The sequence below is a fragment of the Haemaphysalis longicornis genome, unplaced genomic scaffold (assembly GCF_048455015.1).
Source record: "Haemaphysalis longicornis isolate Haplotype H1 unplaced genomic scaffold, Haemaphysalis longicornis Haplotype H1 scaffold_12, whole genome shotgun sequence".
NCBI lineage: Eukaryota > Metazoa > Arthropoda > Arachnida > Ixodida > Ixodidae > Haemaphysalis > Haemaphysalis longicornis.
In genome coordinates this window covers 59,654,470-59,676,804 of record NW_027526225.1, presented here as the reverse complement: position 1 = coordinate 59,676,804, position 22,335 = coordinate 59,654,470, and the positions used below count along the sequence as shown (strand labels likewise).

Here is a 22,335-nt window from a genome sequence, read left to right as displayed (position 1 = left end):
TTCCTAGCTGCTCTACATGCTGGGATGTACCTCTCGAGAATTCGCTATCACTGCAATACCGCTCATGGCGAAAAAGGGGAAAATTATGAAAATATTGTTATTTTTTTAATCGAAATCGGGCCTGTACTGCTTTTATAAGCACCTAATGCTGTTCAAGTACCAGCTTCTCGGAGGAAAAACTGTGGCAACTAATGAAAAAGTGATACCTAAAAAAATGCTCTTTTGGGCAATTTTTTGGTCCCAAAGACCCATGTGGCCCCATAAAATGGCCATGCAGACAAAATACAAGTTTGATTCATTCAAAAGATTGCCTCGCTAGAATCCTACTGATGGCACTTTTAATGCACACTTGGCTCAAATAAGCTATGTAATTAGGAACAAAGGGAATGGCCATGTGACCCACTAGCTCATTTCCCGCAACAGAACCTCTGATGTAATATGCCAAGCAGTGCAATTGGCTGAGGCCAGCAGAAGCCAATGCAAATTAGGCACGGCTTATAAGCTTGCCGAAGGAGCTATTTGCGCTTAAATGTAATGCATATTCATTTTACAACTGTAAGAATGGTGGGGTAACCAGTGGAAGTTACGAAAATACATGTAAGCATAGAAGTACCGACGCACACTGCTGTTGGTACTGGGCGCACTTTGCTTGTTTTAGCTGCAGAGCAAGCAGTCCGCCGCTTTGGAGTTGTCTTACTCGACACTGGCCAATTGGCATAAGCAACGTTGTCTTACGTGACCCTGTTTGTCGAGCATACCCCATGTTTCACGAAACGATTACTGTCTACCAAAACGAAAACAAGCAAGGTACAAATACGGTCAAAAACAAAGCAACAGCGGACAACAGTCTGCGGCTGACTACGGTAGTGCCTTCTGGAAGGACTGACGCTAAGTAAGGCTGCAGAGCCTAATGATGCACTGGAAGTTCGTTTGAATACCACCCTTGTGACTTTAACGCAGGCATCACGCAAACACACGATTTGGCGGGAGAATCAAAATTTTAACCTGAATTGATTAATTTCGCAGTGAACAAAGCATCATTTGCTGCCGGAGAAGCCCTGGGGGCCCTTTAAAACACGAAATCTTTCGAACATAACAAACTCGTATTTTGTCTGCATTGCCCCTTCACGCATATAAGCCATCTTGCGCGAAGCAAGGCTAGCTGTGGTGTATGCAAGCTAAAGTGGACGGCTACCCGTGCAAAATGTATGAGCTGGAACGAAATTTGTCGTCTCGGTATAGTGGCATGAGTGAGGAATCAAGAGATGATTTTTTGTTCTTATTACAACGGTATTACTTCTTCACTTTCAGTAAGGTGCTAGCATGCCTAACCCCTTTTCAATGACTTGTCGAGGGACGGCAGTTAAATATACCTCCTCTATCAGCAGCTGCGCGTTGAGAGAAACCCACATTTCTCCGTGGCAGTGTATGCCAAACTCTCCTTCCACTGCTTTTCCATCGTGTCTTGAGAATTTTATTCTTAGTTTTTGCATCATTTTCTCACCAAGTACCGTTATATCCGTGCCACAGGTACACGAAAAAATGACATTAAGTGCTTAATGCCTTAAGTTTTAATGCCATTAATTCGCCGCTGCACGCAAAAATCTAATGCCATTCGCTCTAATGTCATTTTTCATTTAATAAGGAGTTCTGCGCAACTCATTCGCCTTCACGAACGCCCTAAATCTGCCTACTCTAGAACGCGATAAGCACCAAATGAAACCAACGGAACTCTCAGCACCAGAGTTTCGACGCGGAAGCGTAGCTGAACTTCGAAATAGGTCGATTTTTAAATGCAGAGCATTTCAGTAACTCACGATGTCACCCGCATTGACGTCCGTAGTCCGCACCGCACCCACCCCTACTATATAAAAAAAAAATACTATCCGGCGCCCGGTTTCGATCCCTCGACCCTGCGGGCGGAACGCAATGTACATGGTGCTCTACCCACTGCGCCACAAAGCCGACACAGAATGGGACGCTACAAACGCGCCTTATATCGTTGACTCATTCAAATTACTGCTGACGAGCGCTCTCTCGTCAGCAGTTGCCACAAGTGCAACAACATTAACGTAACGCAAACTACTTAACGTCGTGCGCCCCCGGAAATGCTCTGCATTTGATCGTGCCCCGCGCGAGGGGGATGTTAGCTAAAGGCGGGTATAGTGAACGGTTGTGTGTGCTTTTTTAAACACGCCGCTCAGGCATAACTGCCCTTTATCAAGAGTTCACTGAATCAGCGAAGTAGGCGGGACAAGCTGCACACGCAAGGCCGGTTGCCACAACTCGTGTAAACATACTGATGCAGTTGCTATATCTGCGTCAACTCATAACTGTGAGCACCGGGCAGCTACTGCCCAATTTTCATGCACTCTTGGTGGTGAAGTTCTGAAGAAGAAGAAGTGCACCAGAACAGCGGCAAAAGGCAAAACATTGTGTTACTTGTCGTTTTGAATTCTTCCGATTTGGCTACCACTGGCAGGCGACGGCAGCTGCTGAAGCCACTTTTAGATGCGACGCATCTCTTGCTCCGGGGTATGTCCCTCCTGCGTCGTCGGCGTCCGCACACCATTTGCGCATGTGCAACTCTCCCCCGTTCTTCTCTTTGACAGCTGGCGCAACACTCGCACTTCGTCTCATTATCATAAACAACAACAGCTGCGCGTGCGCGCTTCGCTCCGCTCGCGTCTGCTCCGGTGCGCAAGTGTGTGCATACGCAACTCTCCTCCGCTCTCTCCTCTCCTTCAGGCGCTGTGAATATAAAGCGGGTAGCGCGCTGTGGCGGTTCAGCCAGCGCTCGCTCTCATTCGACTCCGCGTGACTTCGCTTGACAACTCCGTGCTTGACTTGATTCTTCCGATGAAGACGTGATGGAAGCAACGGTCCCTTCAGCGAGTGGGCTGACACAATCCAATACCAGTGTCAGCGCAAACGCTCAAGGCAACGTTACGACCAATTGAACCCCCCGATGCGTCGCATCACATCAGGGTTCCCTCGTGGGAAGATGGGTGTAATTTTTAGACACTTTTTCTCTTAACGTTTGGTGTCACAAAAAATATTCTTAACCGTTGTAAGATGTTTTTCTCTGCATTAAACGCTTCTAAAGTATGAGTGCATTTCTCTTTTTGGTCAGTATCACCATCATGCCTAACACATTTAATGCCTTTGCACTTTCACGTGCAGCACGGCCCGCCCAAATAATGTCATTCACTTAAAGTCATTTTTCGTGTATGTGTGTCACGGGTATTACATGAACACTCAGATGTGTTCAGTCCTGACTCTCAAAGTTACCTTTTTATTTGCAGCTATGTTTTCCTGTCTGTAGAAAGAATATTTGTACTTGACTTGCAGTTGTAGATTTGATATTTGCATACCTCTATAAAATACACCCTCGTCTGCTTCAAGTGTCATTTTCTCTTAAAAAACTCCTTTCTCGTGCAAATAGTGAAAATGTTCTGCATTCGCCATTCTGTGTATGGAAATCTATAGCTTTGACTTCATGTTGTGTCACTAGAGAGAGACAGCAGCAAATTTTCTGTTTGACTTCAATTTAAATTGGCTGAGATGCATCATTGACTGAAAAGTGCTATCGCTAAATACAGCTTGCAAGTTGTAAATGAAATGCACAGGCTCATATTTGGCTTGATTGCATATAACCAGCCTTTATGTCAACCGAATGCATTCAATTGCCATTGTATAAAAGTATTTTGCATCCTTTAAGGGGGGACGTGGCTCTTAAAACAATTTCCTTAATTTTTAAGTAAACGTGTGAAACTTTTCAGTCTTGCTGCTTTTTTTCCACTGATTTCAAATATGGCATTATTTTTTTAGTGAGGAAATTAGTTAGGGAACAGTAGACAAAACAGTGTTCGCCATAAAACTGTAATCTTTATATTTTCCAACACTATAAACCCTGGTGAGTGCAGTAAGAGAATCGTTTTTTTAACGCATTGCTTGGAACTAATTTTACAGCTCATTAAACTTTGGTGTTTGAAATGGGCATTCTAAATATAGTTCCTTGCCACTGCCCTCACCAAAGTTTAACGAGCTGTAAAATTAGTTCCAAGCAATGCATCAAAAAACCTATTATTGTACTCTCCAGGGCTCATAGTGTTGGAAAATATAAAGATTGCCGTTTTATGGTCAACACTGTTTTGTCTATAGTTCCTCCAAAAATGACTAGTTATCTCTAATCATCTTGGTAACTATAATAGACTTACTAAAAAATAATGGCACATCTGAGATCAGTGGGAAAGAAACAGCAAGACTGGCAAGTTTCACAGAGTTTACCTAACAATTAAAGGAAGCTGTTTTAAGAGCAGTGTCGCCCCTTAAATTCAAACTGCCTGCTTTTGCTGCAATGCCCAAGACTAATTTTTTCCTTCCCCCTTTTTGGTCACACAGCCACAGCCTGACTTGGTTCTGCCCAGCCATTTTATGAAGAGGAACCTGTTCTCACTTTGGCGCAAACCTGCATCCTCGGTGGCTGAAGTGAAGGGTCCTGACCAGCGTTCAATAGTCCCTGCAGCGGGACCGAAGAAGTCGGAGTGCCTCTCCCTTGTACGTTTAGCAGAAGAATTAGAAAGTCGCGACACCTTTGACGCGCATGAAAAGAAAGATGAAGACGTCGGCAACAGTGAGTGCGAACCTGGGCCTGGTGAAGAAGAGAGGGGAAAGAGTGAACCCTGCGGCACTCCCGTTTCGAAGCAGTCAATAGACTCATCTGACTCGGGCTGTAGCCCGAAGTTTGCATTCCCTGTGGTGCGCTTCTCTTCGCGAACTGACACATGCGACTGTCTCCTAAAGGTGGATGCTGGTGATGGGGATGAAGACACTTTAGTTGCCCGTGCTCATGAACTTTCGAGTCGTGAGTGACAAGTGAACGTAACTGATGGTGTTGAATCGTGCACTTTTTTTGAAGGTCTCACTCAGTACATGTAGGTAAGAACTTCCTGCTAGTTATAGAGCAAGTTTTGTGGCACACATGATTAATAAGTTCATCGTTTGCTTTGTAGTCAAGTTGTAGGCAGCTACTATCTTTATCCTTCATCAAACATCATACGCTTTGATAAATCAATGAAGGGAGGTGCCTGAACAGCTATGCTTCCCTAAAACTGTTGGCTGTAACCTTCAGGAGTTTCACTTGTTTCTGGATTAGGTACAACTGGGCAACGGGGAAATTCCTGAGGCATCGATAGTCAATTAGTTCTGGGCTGAGTCTTCTGACCAAACTGACAGCCATGTGTACTGACGAAAACAGTCTCGAAGTACCCTCAACACCGAAGCCAAAAAAGATCTCCCAATTCTACGGCGAGAACCACAAGCGAAGCCCCTTAGTCGAGCGAGTGGAGAAGGCCTCGAAGAAACTCTGCCAGGGGCCGCCCAAGATCAACTTCCGCGCTACCCTGCTCGGACCTACCGCCGTGTGGAAGATCTTCCCCGTTCAAGTCGAGGCGCTGACCTTCGCTCGCACCCTCGACGACGATGTCCGCGTTTTCTCCTACGAACTCCGCGACAGCGACGTCCCTGGCAAGCGGGCCTACCTGGTAGCCCACCCTCTCCACCTCTGGAATGTGCTCCAGATGAAGAAGCCATCAGACCGGTGTATGTATGAAGTGATCGCGGAAGATGCTCCCTGTAAACTCTACTTCGACCTCGAGTTCGAGCGGAAGTACAACCCGGGCCGGGATGGCGTCGCCATGGTCGACGAGATGATCCGCGTAGTCTGCGAGGAGTGGGAGGAGCTCTTTGGTGACCCCTGCGGCCGCGACAACGTCCTCTGGCTCGACTCGAGCACCGACAAGAAGTTCAGCTGCCACCTCATCTTGCAGAAGACGCGCATGTTTCGGGACAACCGCGAAGCGGGCGCTTTTGTGCGGATCGTCTGCGAGAAGATGAAGAACGCCGCCGTGGCGGCGGAAGTGGCAAAGAAGGTGTCGGCGCTGTCTGCCTCGCGGGCTGCGAAGGGGAATCCACTCGTGAGGAACCGGAATGGGAAGGAAGTCCTCTTCTGTGACGAAGCGGTGTACACGCGCAACCGAAACTTCCGCCTCTTCCACTGCACCAAGCTGAACAAAGACACGCCGCTGGTGTTGTCGGAGAACGACCGGTACGTCCGGTCTCTTGGGAAGCCGTACGACGACAAGGACATCTTCCTTGACAGCCTGGTAACCTGGCCTCCGGAACCGGTCTTCAGGGTTCCGGGTCCACTGCTTCAACTTACGACCGGCAATGGAAGGAAAAGGACAGCGGTCAGTGGTACGAGCAAGCAGAATGGTGTGAAGTCGACTGCCTCGTCGGCGTACCCCGAGATCGACAACTTCATCCGAGGTGTCATTGCCCCACGCGGGACGATCCGACAGGTGTCACATTTCATCGATACCGACACCCTTGTGTACGACGTGCTCGGTTACCGGTACTGCGAGAACATCGGTCGCGAGCACCGCAGCAATGGTATTATGTTCGTGGTGGACGTTAATAATGGTACCTACTACCAAAAGTGCTATGACCCTGACTGTCGTGCGGTTGCGTTCCGTTCCGTGGCACGACCGGTGCCACCTGAGTGTTTGCCCTCTTTTTGGCTGCAGCAAATTTCAGACGACGTACTCAGCGGCAGTGATACGGTATCACCAGATGTTGGGGACGAGCGTCAGTCTTCGGATGCATCTTAACATGTGTCGCAAATGAAGCCTCACGAATTTGTATAGTCTGTGGCATGAAAAGACTGTAAAACAAAGCTTAAATACAGTTCTACACTTTTCTGAATGATCTTTATTTTGGCTACTTAACACGATCAAGCTGTGCTTATTAAGTGAAATGTGTCGGCCATTGAAGCATTGTTTTTTACATTGATGTGCAACTTTTTTTGCCCAGTGAACTCACTTTTACCTGCTATTCTGGTGACGTAAAAGAAATGATGCAATACTTGTGATGTGTCGTGACACTGTTCGTACATACCATGAAAACATCTCACATTAAATTTTTTTCTGTCCTGTCGTTAAATTTACCGAGTAAAATAACTAATGAACTTTTGACATTCTGCATTTCCAACCTTTTTTTATTTTCTTGCAGCATGTGTGAGATCACTATGGCCACATAAATGGTGTCAACACATTCATAGGTAGTTTGTGTAGTCTGGCATCTACACCTACAGTTGTAATTAACAAAACTATGATATTTCACATATTCGTCATTGATTCGAAACACTGACTATGTAGTAAACCGGTTGATCGCAGTTGTTTTAAACTGTTTACACAAACACAAATCTTGTGATTCTGCCAGAAAAGAAACCCTGTGCAAATAGTGATAAACATTTTATGACTGGCTTGCCACCTTTGTTTTCAGTAATGGGCTCTCAGTGCATCACGCACCGTTTCTAAATGACTGTACGTAGTACAACAGACACAAGTTATACTACATCCAGAAGATCTAGATACAACAAAAAAAGTCCCATTCTCAATTCAATTCATAATAACACGATGGGATGGTACACATGTAATATCAAAGTCTGCCATAGTTTACGAGGTGTAGTAGCAATTATAAGGGGCCTCACTAGAGAAACTACACCAGCAGGAAATATTTATCAAACGGGTACCCACATGTGAAGCAGCATCTATGGCAGCTTAGCTTGTGCAGTGAGTTTGTTATGTGTTGACAGGACAAAGGTGACGCAAACCATGACAGTTGGCGAAGCGATGTATTTACAAGATCGATTTATGTACAAAGGCACTGCATACAAGAACTAAATAAACCAAAGTGCCTGAAAATATCGGCCATTTATTGCCTTGTGGCACCATGCCAATAGCACCACGCAAATTTAGATGCATTTGAAAAATGCACAAGTTTCGCCCCTGTGTAGCACTTGTAGTCTGTGTAGCACATTGACTTTAAGCATTGTGATGGAAATGATAGTATGGCGAATGTTTTAGAAAATTCGCGCTCCAGATTGCTTTAACCCCTGTCCTGTGTGGACATCAGAATAACAGCATTTGATGTTCAGAGTTTATTATAAGCTGGTAGCGTAAATGTATTTGCAGAACAGGTTTTAGACCAGTGATAAAATCTTTGTGTTGTGAAATTATTTTCATAATAAAAATACTTCACTGTTGTTTCTTGTGCTCTTGTTTAGTCCTGCTTATGGCTGGAATGGCTGAGAAGTTGCGACATGTTAATTCTTTTTCGGAAGTTGGGAAAGTTTTGAGGGACTTGCAGTTCCTCAAAAAAAAAAAAATGACAACTTGGAAACAATGTACAGTCTAACCCACTTATAACAATACCAGTTGTAACAATATATTCGAAATAACAATGAACGGCCGTGGCACCATCAACTTTGCTATACATTATGTGGTTAAAAAAATGCTTATAACAATGTTCATTTTCCTTATTATTGGTTATAACAATTGAGCCTGATGGTATAAGCCTACATAAAGGATAGTACAGTAAAAGCTCGTTAATTCGAACTTGTAGTTAATTCGAACTCGCGCCCTGGTCCCAGCACAGCCCTGTATATTTCAATGGGGGAAAACTCCCGATAATTCGAATGCATCGGAATCCAGAACGGTTAATTCAAACTATGATCCCTTGGTTCTCATCGTTCCTCGCAGAAGAAGTCGGCCCAGAGTGATTACAGTGTGTTGCAGATCCACACCAAACCAAATTTACCAGAGATGCAAAACAACGAAACAGAAAACAGCATGGCAAGCACGCTACGATCCTCCAATAGCTTATTTCGTTTTTACAGAGGGCGCAAGTGCTCCAGCGCGTGCCATTATTATTTACGAAATCACCTGCCACAAACGTGTAGCAGCGCCTAGTTCATGACGAGTCCAGAGGTGGCTGTTTTGTGTTCTGCCTGGGCAGTGTGGTGCGATTTCCGTTCATTCTAGTGCCTGCCCGCTAATTCCAACACTGCTTAATTGCTTTTGCAGCATAAAGCTGAATGTTTAAACCAGGGGTTCTCAAGCCTGTTGGTAATTAATATAATGAATAGGTCTGTAATGAATGTAATTAATAGGTATTGGCCTCGGTTAAATATTTTAACCCGATTAATCAGCTGGCTTTATGCGCCCAGACCTATTAATTACATTTGTTAAGAGATCTTGACCCATGTAAATTCGTTCTCGGCACAAAGTGCAGACGCTACAAACTGGCACCCATGGCAGGAGGTTCTATTTAGATAATTCCCGTCTTCTCCTTTGCTTGCATGTGTTGGATATAGAAAGAAGTGTACGTCGACAAGTAGAGAAAAATCTTAATCCTTTAATTAAAAAAAAACAAACTCCATCAACCCAGGTGAGATTGAACCCATATCGCTGTGGGCGCTTACATCGCGCTCCTGACCACTAGACCGACGGGGAACTGGCGCTGTCGAACATGTTACCTGTGATTTACTCATTCCGAACCAGTTTGGCCGCAAAGCAGCTCCCTTTGTGTTTTCGAATTTGACGTCATGTATCACACAAGCGACCATTTCAATAATGTCATTACACATATACAGCATCGCGGTATTTGGTGCCGTTAGCTGTAAAATTTTTTGTGTGCTTTACGTCACGCCGGACGCAACTCAAAACATTGGCCTAAAGTTCCCTCGGACGTAACTCTAGTTTTCAATTCCGGGTTCCGTCGGACGTAGCTATAGAAACGCCTAAAGTTCCGTCGGACGTAACTAGTTTTCAATTCTGGATTCCGTCGGACGTAGCTCTAGAAACTGGAGTTCCATCGGGCGTAACCCTAGTTTTAAATACTGGGTTACGCCGGTTGTAACTCTAGAAACTGGCTTAAGTTCCGTTGGACGTAACTCGTTTTCAATTTTGGGTTTCGTCGGACGTAACTCTAGACACTGCGTTGTTTGCAATTGGTTAGCAAGAGTACTTCAAACCCATATTGAGAAACTATGCTTCAAGCCTACAAGTTAGAACTGATGTAAAGATTTGTGATTGCAAAACAAAAAACTGCTTCCCACATTTTGCTCTCCACAACTTCTGGTATCTATTCATGCCTTGCTGGTAATTTTTCGTTGAAGTTTCTTTTTTTCTTCATTGTTCTCAAGAACAATCAAGAAAGATTTTTAAGTATCTCGGGAACTAAATGCCTTATCAAAACTAATTTAATATTTGAAATCAGCTAAAAAAGCTGAACAAGCCCATAAAGTTTCACGAAGATTGCTTGGAAAGCAAAAAAAAGTTTCTAAGACCAGTTTCTAAGACCCTTATAAGCTCTATTGGGTGACACATATTCACAGAACAAAACATGATTGATCGAGGCACAGTCCAGAAGAGTGCATGAATATTTTTTTTTTTTAAGTGCATACAGAGTAACAAAATCACGTGCAAGTCACCACAGAGTTTTGTGGCCCTCGCACCAGTAATACAAGTGTGATGGTAAAGTTAGTGACAAATGTGGCTTATTGTTGAGCTCGAATTTCCTACACAGGTTTTATTCAAGTGCAAACGTACTACACCTAGGCTTGTAGCAGTCACTGAAGAGATAGCGAAAGGAGGTTAAAGGGGGATGAAGGTGGTGTGGAGGACCCAGCAGGACACACATCAGAGTCGCAGGCGTGCCTCATTTAATAGCAAAATTTATTCTTAAATTTTAGAATGACATCTTCGCCATTGTCCAGTCAAATCATAAAAGGGGGAGGGAGAGGTGGGGGAAAACAGGAGCTGCCGTTGCACCTATTTCCCAAATCTCGGCTCCAGAGAGCCCAGCTCTGCAGACCTGCAAAGAAAGGAATGAGGGGCCTCCATTAGTGCCAAAGCACAAGTGGCCGACTGAGCAAAACAGCTGCCATCCCAGAAATGGGACACAGGAATTCTGTGGCACAAATTCCCATCCACTGCAGAGGCAGGTATGCACCGGCCAGGTGTCCCTGTTGGCTGTGAATATCGGTACATGCCAGCCTTCCAACGACGGTATGCGTTAGCATTGTTTTAGGCTTAACGTTAAGCCTAACATTATGTGCAGTAACACATCTACAGTTAAACCTCAATGTAACAAACTTAAATGTAACGAAACCGCCAGTGTAACATACTACGTAATTTTTTTCAACTTCAAGTGTATGCACACCGTGTATTTTCAACCTCTGTGTAACGAAGTCCCGCTTGCCGAAATTTCAGTTTAATGAAGTTAATATACCTGTCACATAGCTAATTGACAATTGTGCCCAAAGTTCTGTTTGTAGAAGTAGATGTTTAGAGGCACAAGCGGCGAAAGGGAGTCTCGATAAAACGCAAACGGCGACACGGGCCGCCCAATGCCGCGGATGCAGTGAGCCAGGAATCCGTGAGCGAGCTCTACAAACAGCATATGCCGCCGCCGCCGCCGCATGCGAGGGCTATAGTTAATAGTCCTTTGTCCTTCGTTTGCGTTCGCTCACACTTGTTGGGTTCCATCGTTCCATAAAGTGCACGGCGAAGCATTTGTTGGTCGCTATGAGCTTTCTGGCAGCGTTTTTTTTTCACCCCGCATCTGCTGTAACGCGCCAGTGACGACATCTGCCTCGACCAGAAAGTTGGAGGAGTCTGGCAGCTTGCACCAATGGGGAGGCACGCACTGTATGGTGAGAGCTTTGAAGCACTCGGGGATGCCGGCTGGCCCCGCCAGAGACGATTAGGTTTACCTCCACTAAGGATATCTGATGGGCGCTTTCCTAAACGGCATGTATGACGTTTCGTTTTACGGTGCACTTTTTTCCCACATTAACAACTTCATTTGCCCCTTGTGTCACATTTCAGCAAGCGCGTAGAAGCAGTCGCTAGAGCCACTTGCATTGTGCAGGTGGCCTCCGCGGCTGCGTCAGCGTGCCTGTGGCTTGCGTGGCGTGTTTTTGTGTGCAGCTCTGTGCGGCTCACACTGATGCCTGTGCAGAGGATTAAGCTCCGACAGCGCATTGCCTTTTTTTTTTAAACGAACAGTTCCATTCTGGCAATTGTAAGTAGTTTGAGCTACCTGCTTTGCTTCACGGCATCTGCGGCGGCATCAGTGTGCCAGCCATATATGTGCACCATGCTTTCGCTTGCAGGAACCACTTCACGTGGATAACCCTTAATTTTAAGACCAAATTTTAATGTAGCGAAATTTTAATGCAACGAAGCAAATTACAAATTTTACCGACTTCGTTACACTGAAGTTTGATTGATCCTCTGCTTCAACATGGACCGGTTCCATGTCTACTACAGCAGCACACCTATACTCTTGCATACTTGCGCATAAACAGCTAGACTTGCATGTCCTTTGGACCATTCAGCAAATGTACCCTGCTTTCCCTAAAGGCATTGTAGCAGCAGGATGCTACAAGTATGACAAAAAAGAGCCTTCATTCAGACACTTCCACACTGGGTGCCGCATTAATTACCCAGTCCTTTCAAATGCCATCCCATTTCGAATACTTTGGTTGGTTGGGTAAAAGATGAGAACTTGTCTATAGCTGGGTGCTGTCAGCATAATGAGGATTTTATGTCAGGGTAGATCCTAACTGTTTGGGTAAGGGAAGGGCATGCGAATTTCAAATTCTGCCTTTTCCACGAACACACACAGGCTTGCGAGTGCTCTGAAGATACCTCAGAGGCTTGCAGAGAATTTTACGACTTGTCCCGATTACAAGTGAGGAATCCCTTGGGCATAATCATGTCTACAAAACCACAGCCTTCTGCCATCAACTCCATTTTCCACTTCATCCGACCAAATTCTAGAGCTCCCACCAGAGTCAAATAAATTAGAGCCAACTGCACATTTGTATGTGACAAGAGGTCTCCTATGTGTCGCTTTCAACTGCTAAGAACTGCTCCAAAAGAGTTTTCTCCCCCTCTACATTTATTTTCCCCATAGAATTTTTATTGTGAGAGTAGTTTCAGGCAGCCCACAAGTTGCTCAGAATTGCTCCAACATGGACAGGCAATCAAGAGGGATCAAATGATTCAGCTTGAGGAGGCAGCCATTTTGGGAGAATTACAGTGGCCACGTCAGCCTTCTAGTGTGCTTCGCTGCCCCTTGCTCACCTCCGCCTACCCTTGATGCTCGGGGGCATGATAGGGCCGAACAGCTCGGACGAAGGCTCTGCACAGAGAGAAAAATGCTGGTTTAATTGTCGTGAAGCAAAACGGTGTGTGCCCCAAGGCGAAAGATCAAAACTGTAGCAGAAAACAATGGCTATGGAATGTCGGCAAAGCTCTTAGTTTGGTAATGTTTACAAGCTTGTGTATTTCAAAAGATGCGTCGAACAGAATCTGTAGGCACAGTTTCTTGTCAAGAGTTTCTAGGCTAGCTATGACAAATTTTTCTGCGCCACAGGGAATTCCAAGCAAAAGTGTAACGTTCAAGTACGCCCCGACTGTCTCATAAAAGGAAGGTGGGTTTGCCAGCTTCACAGCATGACACGTTTCCGTATCACTCAAAACTCAGTAGATAAAGCTTGTGTATCGAACTGTTCATGGACTATTACATTTTAACACGGCCCAGAAACTTCTGACAAAGACTGTTGCTTTATTTTACACTTTCAAGTTGCTCTACCACTGTTCTCGGCACTACTAACACAACCTCTTCCACTGAAAACTGTACAGGATGCATATGGCCATTTCCATGGTACGTGCCTTTCCTCAGCCTCATTGAACGACTAGTGGTGCAAAGAACTTTGCAGTGGTGTTTCCAGCACCCCGATCTTTGGTTTTCTACCTTTACAAGTGAAGTGGAGCTTGCTAAAAAAATTAAAAGCCGTTCCACTCAACGTGAAAGCTGTCGGAAGTGCAAACCAGTGATTCGCCATAATAGGCTGTAAGCGCCGTTATCCGCTCGCTGCTACCACCCAATGCAATTCAAATTTCCCGCCTTCGCAGTGCTCGTGCGCCCCCTGCCTGAAACTGCGCCTGCGGGAGTTCTGTTCTTTTTGTGCTTGCTTTTCCTCCCGCATGTGGCGGCGCTGCACTGCCACTTTTTTCCGCTTATCGTAAAAACCAACCCAACCGGTGTTCCTAGCTAAATGAACGCGGGCGCTGCCGGTTAATTACGTATATTTTGCCTCAAATGTACCTGCAGTTTCCTTTGCACTAAACACCGGGGAGATGTATGACAAGCACCAGCGGTGCACGAGTTTTGAACGCTTATGACTATATAAACCCCTTGGCTTTCGAAGCCTCCGGGTTATGCCGCGACAACAGTGGCTACTCTGGAACGTCGGTTCTACTTGGGTCCAGCGAGCGAGCTACGACGACAAGTGCTCTGCACTTAAAACACAATTTGCTCCACATGGTGGTGCTACACCCAGTGAGCCCTTTCAGATGTCGACTTACCTGGCAGAGTTAGGTGGAGGGGCTCATCTGTTCCCGCGGCATTAGATGCCGGCTTCACCCAGTACTCGCTTGGCACCGCCAGAAGGCGCAGCATGATCTGGAATCGAAGCAAACACGGTGAATAATCATCGCCACTGTTGTTTGCAGTAGGTCGTGTCAACACTCTGATGCTTTGAAAAGCCCATTACCGCAGCCTGCCTTTTGTCCCTAAAGGCGACACTCAGCACTTTTTGCTCTAACAAACGAATGTAACGGAAAGCCTCATGTTCAAGTTTTTTAATACCAAAGAAGATCCGGCCATGACTTCTGAGCAAACGGCTGCCCTATTCTTTGTCTTCATCCTCCGCGTTGTCATTGGCAGCGACACGTTTGACACTTCTGACTTGAGATATGATGCCCTCATCTGTGAGCGCACCGCGCACACCACTGAGTCCTCATTGACTTAGTTTCCAAAGATTGTGTCTTCCAAAACATCCACCATGTGGTATTTAGATTGTCGTTATCCTATGTTGCCTTCCCCGTTCTCCCCAGCCTTGTGTGTTTCTTACGGCACGTTTCTCTGGCCATGTGCCTGGTGCCAAGGATCACGGGCGGTGGTGCATAGTTCGCATTATCCGTAGCACAACCTACTCGAGTTCGAATTAACAGGCTTCTTTATACATAAACTTGTAACCCGCCGCGGTGGCTCTGTGGCTAAGGCGTTGCACTGCCGAGCACGAGGTCACAGGTTCAGTTCCCGGCCGTGGCGGCCGCTTTTATGATGGAGGCGAAAAGCAAAAGCGCTCGTGTGTACGAGATTTCGGCGCACGTTAAAGATCCCCAGGTGGTCAAAATTAATCCGGAGCCCTCCACTACGGCGCGCCTCATCGCCTGCGTTGCGTCGGCGCGTTAAACCCTACAATCAATCAATCAATAAACTTGTATGGAGACTTGGCCGGACCCAATTGTACAGATCGAATTATCCATACATTCCAATTATGGAGGTTTGAATGAATGAGCTTTCACTGTATTTCCATTTCTTTGTCAAGAAGCGACGTTCTTAGAAGTCAAAATGGAGTTGAGCGAGTTACATCTGGCTACTTCATACAAATAAAACAATGTTGTACGTCCTCTCCTCTTGATGTTCCTTGTAGCTCCTTCCTTGACTGCAATGATCCTAGGTCATCATGAGCCAGGGCCCAATTTGTGCCACCCTGCAACCACACTTCAAACCCAAAATTTCGCTTTGTGTGTGTTTGTGTTGTGTTGAAGTGTGTCCCGAAACAATGAGGTTTTAAACGGCTAAATACTTAGTATGCATACATTACCCGCATTCCCCCCCCCCCAACTGCATCTCCAAAAATGGCATGTGTTTCACCTACGACATATGCATTACGACCGTACATTGTTCCATGCATTTCCTTTCATTTTTAAGTAAACTCTTGGAAATTTGTCGGACTTGCTGCTTTTTTCCCACTCATTTCAAATATGCCATTATTTTTGGAGTCAGTCAATTAGTTACCAAGACAATTAGAGATAATTACCCATTTTTGGAGGAACAATAGCCAAAACAGTGTTAGTCACAGAACTGTAATCTTTATATTTTTAAACACTGTGAACCCTGGTGAGTGCAATAAGAGAATCGGTTTTTTGATGCATCGCCTGGAACTAATTTTACAGCTCATTAAATTTTGGTGTTTGAAACGGGCATTCAAAAAGGTTCCTTGCCACTGGTGCCACCAAAGTTTAATGAGCTGTAAAATTAGTTCCAAGTAGTGCATCAAGAAACCGTTTGTCTTATTGCACTCACCAGGATTCATAGTGTTGGACAATATAAAGATTACAGTTCTGTGAGTAACACTGTTTTGGCTATTGTTCCTCCAGAAATGACTAATTATCTCTAATTGTCTTGATAATTAATTGACTGACTCCAAAAATAATGCCATATTTGAAATGAGCGGGGGAAGAGCAACAAAGCTGACAAATTTCCCAGAGTTTACCTAACAGCTAAAGGAAGCTGTTTTAAGAGCAGTGCACCCCCTTAAGTGCTTTGATGGCAAAAGCCTAGCAATTTTCCATTGCAACATAGTGTGTGTGTCTCTATATTCGGTTTCGTTTCTTTCTCTTTTCACGCGTGTTGTTCTAACAGGAAGACTGGCTCCGATTCATATGACAGACTCCACCCCACTCAGAGCCCTCCTCCACGTGCACCCATTCTACGCATGTGGCACCACGTGCACCTGTCACGGTGCACGCAACAGCCCAATTCTTGTTTCATTCTGTTAAGGTGCAAGGATAGTGCTGTGGCCAGTGCACCCCTGAATGCTTCTCTGGTGCCCCGGGTTCAAATCCCTCACAATCTCAATTTATGTCCCCTGTACAGCAGCGGCCATTTTGGCATCATTTGTGTTGACACCGACTGCTACTCGTCATTCCCCCAACTAACACAGCTCGTCCCCCAACTGACCAGATCCTGCGTGGTGCCGTCCTGTGCCTTCACCTCGGCACTCGGCTGCCCGGTGGAGCAGCCCACCAGCAGGGGCGCGAACAGGGTGGCCAGCTCCTCGAGGGAGCGCCCGTCACCGCCCAGCGAGGTGTTGGCCACCCGGTGCAGGTGCCTGAGCAGCGCGGACAGGGTGTGCACGTTGGGGGCAGGCAGGCTGCGCATCGCCCCCACCAGGCTCCACAGCCGCTCCTCTGGAATGTCGCACTCTGCGGGGTACGGACCAAATGGTCGTCAGGGCCTCCTCCTCAAGCTCTAGCAGGCATGCACGCATGCACACACACACACACACAATCAAAGGCCACAAAGCCTGTCTTGAGGGAAGAAGAAAAACATCTATTGTGAAAGTCGATAAGCAGGCAGCATTCGATGTGAATGAAGAAACTTCTGCGGGGCTGCTTCCTTGCCAACCAGTGACGCATGTGAAAAAAAAAGAATGCCGTCATCCAATCGTGCAGACTGACTCACCGGCAGCCTTGGCGAAAAACGGCCACGACGACTTGGTGACCAGAGTTTCTCGGAGCGACGCCAAGAACTTCAGCAGCAAACTGCACACTACCGGCACGCTGCAGTCACCCTGACAAAAACGAAAAAAGGGAGAGAGAACATTTCAAGGGGAAATACTTGCAGCAAATTAATTAAAAATATTTGTGGCAAACCAATTAATGTGCCCACTACCCCTAACCATGGGGTAGCAGCTTATGTTGAACACTACCAGCAGAGAAAATCTGAAGGAGGCACATGGGTCTTTGGGACCAAAAAAATTGCCCAAAAAACTTCTAGGCATCACTTTTTCTTTATGTTGCACAGTTTTTCCTCTGAAAATTTGGTACTTGAACAGTACCAGGTACTTATAAAAGCCATACAGGCCTGATTTCAATGAAAAAAATAACAATTTTTCCATATTTTTTTTTTCAAGCCGAGTGATATTGCAGCAACAGGAAATTTTCGAGGTACATCACAGCATGTAGAGCAGATAGAAAGATAATTTCTTTTGCAGTGTATATGCAATATTGGAAGTTTGGCATTTTGTGATTCAGTAGTTGTTTAATTAGCCTTATTTTTAAATGGTTAGCAGGAGTACTTCAAACCCAGAAGTTAGAATTGACAAGCTTTTATGTGATTGCAAAACAAAAAAAAACTGCTTCCCACATTTCATTCTCCACAACTTCTGGTATCTACTCATGCCTGGCTGGAAAAATTTCGTTGATTAGTCTTTTTTTCATTGTTCTCAAAAACAATCAAGGAAGATTTCTAATTGTCTCAGAAACTAAATGCCTCACATCAAAACTAATTGTACATTTGATATCAGCTAAGAAAACTGAACAAGCCCATAAAGTTTCATGAAGATTTGTCGGAAAGAAGAAAAAAGTTTGTAAGGCCAGTGTGCCCCCTTAAAAAGTAATTCGGGGTATTCTCGTGAATATTGCCGCACGCGTGCAACCACAAGTTGTTGTTGGCTATCTCGACAACAAAAGATGTGGTCTTGTTAAATACTAGTGCAGCCATGCAGTACACCTTTTCAGTGTAGGCAGACACTGGAACTAATCAATGGCGTTCGCACCATCTAGGGAGCCCGAATTTCTTCACAACATATAACTTTTCTTCGTCCCACTGCTTAGTTTCACATTTTTCTTATCAACCATGGGCACATAAATGTGCAAACGTGCATGGCCTCAGCCATCCAAATAACCTTTGTTAAGGCAAACGTTTTACATGCCTCATCAAGGACATAAAGTGAGCAATAAAGTGACCATTAATCGTTAATCATATCCATTAATCAAAGATACTCGCATTTTAAAACCGGTATTCTCACACGTCTACTCAGAAGATTGAGGGTAGCACACACACATACAGTTGAACCCCGCAATAACGAATCTGCCAGAGAAAGCCCAAAAATTCACTTTAGCAGGAATTTCTTTGCCGCAAGACTGAAACGTAAACGACAGAAAAATTGCCTGCAAACCAAAAATTTGTTTCCGAAAGTCGGTTATATTACTTTACGAGCTTTACCTTGCAGTAAGTTCACAGCTCAGCTCTCACGCTACAAGAAGCGCTTCATTGCTAGTCGTGTGCATGTTGAGATAACTGTGTTTTGTTGAGATAACTCAGTTCCTTCTTTGATAATGCTAGTGAAATGATGGGCCTCGAATATTTCTCCCGTCACTGGCATCATCGAAGAAGGAACTGAGTTATCTCAACAAAAACTGCGTCTAGTGATGCAATGTGCACACAAGCATGGATTTTTTTGGGGGGTGCCCGGCATTTTCATGGTTTAATGTTTTGTACTTCCAGTTGATTGTCTAGCGTTTGTCCCTTCCGTATACTTCTCTAAGTTCCCGTCTTTATTGCACTAGAAAAATGTCCCAATTACCCCCGTACCAACTTGCCCAACTTTCCACACTAATTCAGGTATAAGTTACGGAAGCTAGTTATTTCAAATTGAACAAGGTTCCATTCCGTTTTTGAGGTGTCATTATTAACTTTTGCGGCATCCCTGTGCAGGGACCACTCACCAGCGAAGGCAGGTGGCGGTGTACCAGGTACTGTGCCAAGAGGGAGTCCACCTGGTCGGCGGGGGCCTCCCGGCCGTAGAGTGGGCCCTTCTCTGCTCCCATCCTCCTCTCCACCTCCTGAACGCACTGAACCACCAAGGGTGGCACCATGGGTGGCCGCGAAGGAGCATAGTCCGACACGGTGCCCCTTTGGAACTCCGCAGGGGTGCTGGTGGCGGCAGTGGTTCCATCGCTTTTCGCTTCCACTGGTGCCGCTCCCAATGTGCACAGCAGGGGCAACTGAACAGGTTCAGTGCAAGTGTGTGTCGAGACTCTGTTGCAGGCACCTAAACATCCTTGTCTCAACAAACCACCGTATTTACTCCCGTAATGAACCCACTCGCGTAATGAACCCATCCCCCACTTTTATTCCTGAGAATTCACTTTTTGTGCTACCTTGCATAAAAATGCAGCACGAATAGAAAAGGCACTGTTCAATGTTATCATCTCGGCATGATTGCAGAAGCCATCGACGATCGCAGTAACTGAATATGACGCCACAGTACCGGCATAAATGCTAAAAAAACATTCCAACAAAAACAGAAATCGAAACACTAGCCGGGGGTGTGAGCACGAATGCCGCAGCTCAACTTATCCGCATTTTCTTCCCTGCTTTATTATAGCCACCACACCTGCTTTGCGTTGATCTGCGAACTCGCCACTTTCTTCACAATTTTGTGCTCTGACCTTCTCTTGAGCTGCTGGTGCGTGGCGTATGATGGGCTGGTTTGCGAGCTACACAGCCGGTTTCGAATTGAAGGTGGCAGAGAATGCGTTGAAGCATGGGAACCGCGCAGCTGGGTGGGACTTCAGTGTTGACCCAGTGCGTGTACGCTACTGGTGAAAACAAGAAGAACTTCAAGTGACAAACAGGAATTGCCATGTGTTTTGTGAGCCCAAATTTTCCCGGTGTGGAAAAAGAAGTTTTGGACTTCACAAAGAAGCTACAAAATGAAGGCCATTCCGTGCCCCGCCAGTTGCTTCAGACTCACATGTGGGACACTGCCACAAATCATGGCATTCCTCTTCCGCTTTTTAAAGCAAGCAGTGGCTGGACGGCGCGGTTCATGTACTAAAACGGGCTATGCCTCCAGAGGCATACGAAATTGTGCCAGCGGTTTCCAGCGGGCTGTGAGGACAAAAGCGCGATTTTCATAGAGCGCAATTCCCTCCGAGCTCATTGTCCGCAGCTTCAAAAAGATGGGAATATTCAACAGACTTGACGGCACGAAAGATGACGCGCTGTGGGTCGATGACGACTAGAAAGCTGCAAGCGACTTCAGTGAGGAAGACAGCTGTTAAAATTTTTGTACCAATACTGCGCCCTCGCGGAGGATGTTGCATTGGTATTTTAGGCACTGAAAAAATATTTTACTGAGCAATCAGCTTGCCCCTTTTCGCAGACATTCTTCCTCAAAGTTGCATTGTTTGGTGCAGAGGTTCTTCTTCGAAGTTGCACTGCTTGGTACACTTTGTTTACTGCCAAGATTGCCAACCACCACACTATTTTGAAATGGAGGAAAATGAATGTCTAATAAGCACCCATGACCAAGATGAAACACAGGTCACTGACCAAGTAGTAAAAAATGGCTGATGACTACAAAAGTCCCCAATGTGAAATTTGAGGACAGTGCAAACTGCAGTCTCCTCGGCAATGGTGCATAGCTGCTGCGTTCACATCACTGAATGCACAATGGCGAGCGCTGCTCTCGCATTATCTGGCAGCATGTCGCCGCCGCCAAGCATGTCTCACATGGCCTCTGCATACCGCCCTCCCTCTCACACTTTTGCCATACTTTCCTCCTCCGCCTTCTTGCTTGCTCTATCTTCAGTGTCCCCTTCTTTCGCTTGCTTACAAGGCCTACAGCGATGTGAAACCACAGGAGCAGGTGCTTAAGAGCTGCACTTTAAAATGATGTTTCGGGGCTTCTACGGCTCCCCTCTTCACAACCTGTGCGAGCAAGGGAGCTGTCGCACTCCCGAAATGTCATTTTTGACTTGGTCAGCGACCTGCGCTTTATCTTTTGTATTACACCACCTGACCAGGTGGCATGTCATATTAATGTCACCAGGCGGCATGTCAGATATAAAGAAGGCATTCGACACGGTTAACCATGACATCTTGCTAAACAAATTAAAAATATACGGGTTTCGTGATAGGGTGCTTGAATTTTTTGCTAGCTATCTTACAAATCGTCAACAAGTTGTCTCAATGAAAAATATGATGTCATCTATGCAGTACTTGCGAACAGGAGTACCGCAGAGCTCTACTCTTGGTCCGTTATTTTTTTCCCTTTACGTGAATGACTTGTCTCAGATATTAACCTCAGCCAACTCTATCATGTACGCTGATGACACTGCAATTATAATTACTGCCAATCACACTACCGAACTCGAAAGCATCGCAAACGCTGAGCTGAAAAAAATCTCAAGACTGGTATCTAAGGAACAAATTGACAGTCAACACAAAGAAAACTAAGTATGTACTTTTCCAGTCGCGAAACAGATCTCTTGGTTTGGCTGATATCAGATTAGCTATTTGCCAAGCGCAGCTTGAATCAACGAACCTTTTTACGTACCTCGGTGTGACCTTAGATAAGCATATACACTGGGAACATCACGTCGACGCGCTTTGCGCGAAGATTGCATCTAGCTGCTCTGCTCTAATCCAGTTGCGTGAATACTTCGACACCGATGTTCTGCGAGTCCTATACTTCACGTTAGTGCACACTCATCTTACGTATTGCATCGAGTCGTGGGGCTGGACATGCAATACTTACCTAGAGCACCTGAGGCGAGCGCGAAACGAACTCTTAGAAAAATTACGCGTTCTGGCTACTCGACCAAGCAAGGCACTGTTTACTGAACTACGCGTCTTACCATTTGATCTACTTCGCGGGAAAAAAACTGCTGAATGCATCCACAACATAATAAGAAACAACCTTCGATTTGACGTGTCTACACTTAATACTCCTGCACGCGCAACACGGGGCCATACCTTTGGAAACTTTAA

General features: G+C 45.6%; 3 protein-coding genes across 3 annotated transcripts in view; 2 read left to right on the top strand and 1 right to left on the bottom strand.

The window, feature by feature from the left end:
* Window positions 1-4,544, top strand: part of LOC144162715 (uncharacterized) — a 29,590-nt gene extending 25,046 nt beyond the window's left edge. The window contains exon 6 of the mRNA XM_077693357.1: window positions 4,405-4,544. The gene's annotated coding sequence lies outside the window, so the exon portion shown is untranslated. The remainder of the gene's footprint in view (window positions 1-4,404) is intronic.
* A 696-nt stretch (window positions 4,545-5,240) lies between these two features.
* LOC144162714 (DNA-directed primase/polymerase protein-like) lies at window positions 5,241-8,108 on the top strand. Its single transcript, XM_077693356.1, has one exon. It carries the CDS (start codon window positions 5,241-5,243, stop codon window positions 6,669-6,671), a length of 1,431 nt encoding a protein of 476 aa, XP_077549482.1. The 3' UTR covers window positions 6,672-8,108.
* A 2,442-nt stretch (window positions 8,109-10,550) lies between these two features.
* The window catches only part of LOC144162713 (rac GTPase-activating protein 1-like), a 33,612-nt gene continuing 21,827 nt past the window's right edge, over window positions 10,551-22,335 (bottom strand). Inside the window, exons 9-14 of the mRNA XM_077693355.1 lie at window positions 19,284-19,562; window positions 17,236-17,344; window positions 16,732-16,976; window positions 14,286-14,382; window positions 12,999-13,056; window positions 10,551-10,719 (exon numbers count right to left, since the gene is read on the bottom strand). Coding sequence (XP_077549481.1) covers window positions 10,677-10,719; window positions 12,999-13,056; window positions 14,286-14,382; window positions 16,732-16,976; window positions 17,236-17,344; window positions 19,284-19,562 — 831 coding nt within the window. The 3' untranslated portion in view covers window positions 10,551-10,676. The remainder of the gene's footprint in view (window positions 10,720-12,998; window positions 13,057-14,285; window positions 14,383-16,731; window positions 16,977-17,235; window positions 17,345-19,283; window positions 19,563-22,335) is intronic.

Excerpts from the sequence above, each read along its gene's own strand:
- LOC144162714 (XM_077693356.1), top strand. The coding sequence starts at position 5,241 with ATGTGTACTGACGAAAACAGTCTCGAAGTACCCTCAACACCGAAGCCA.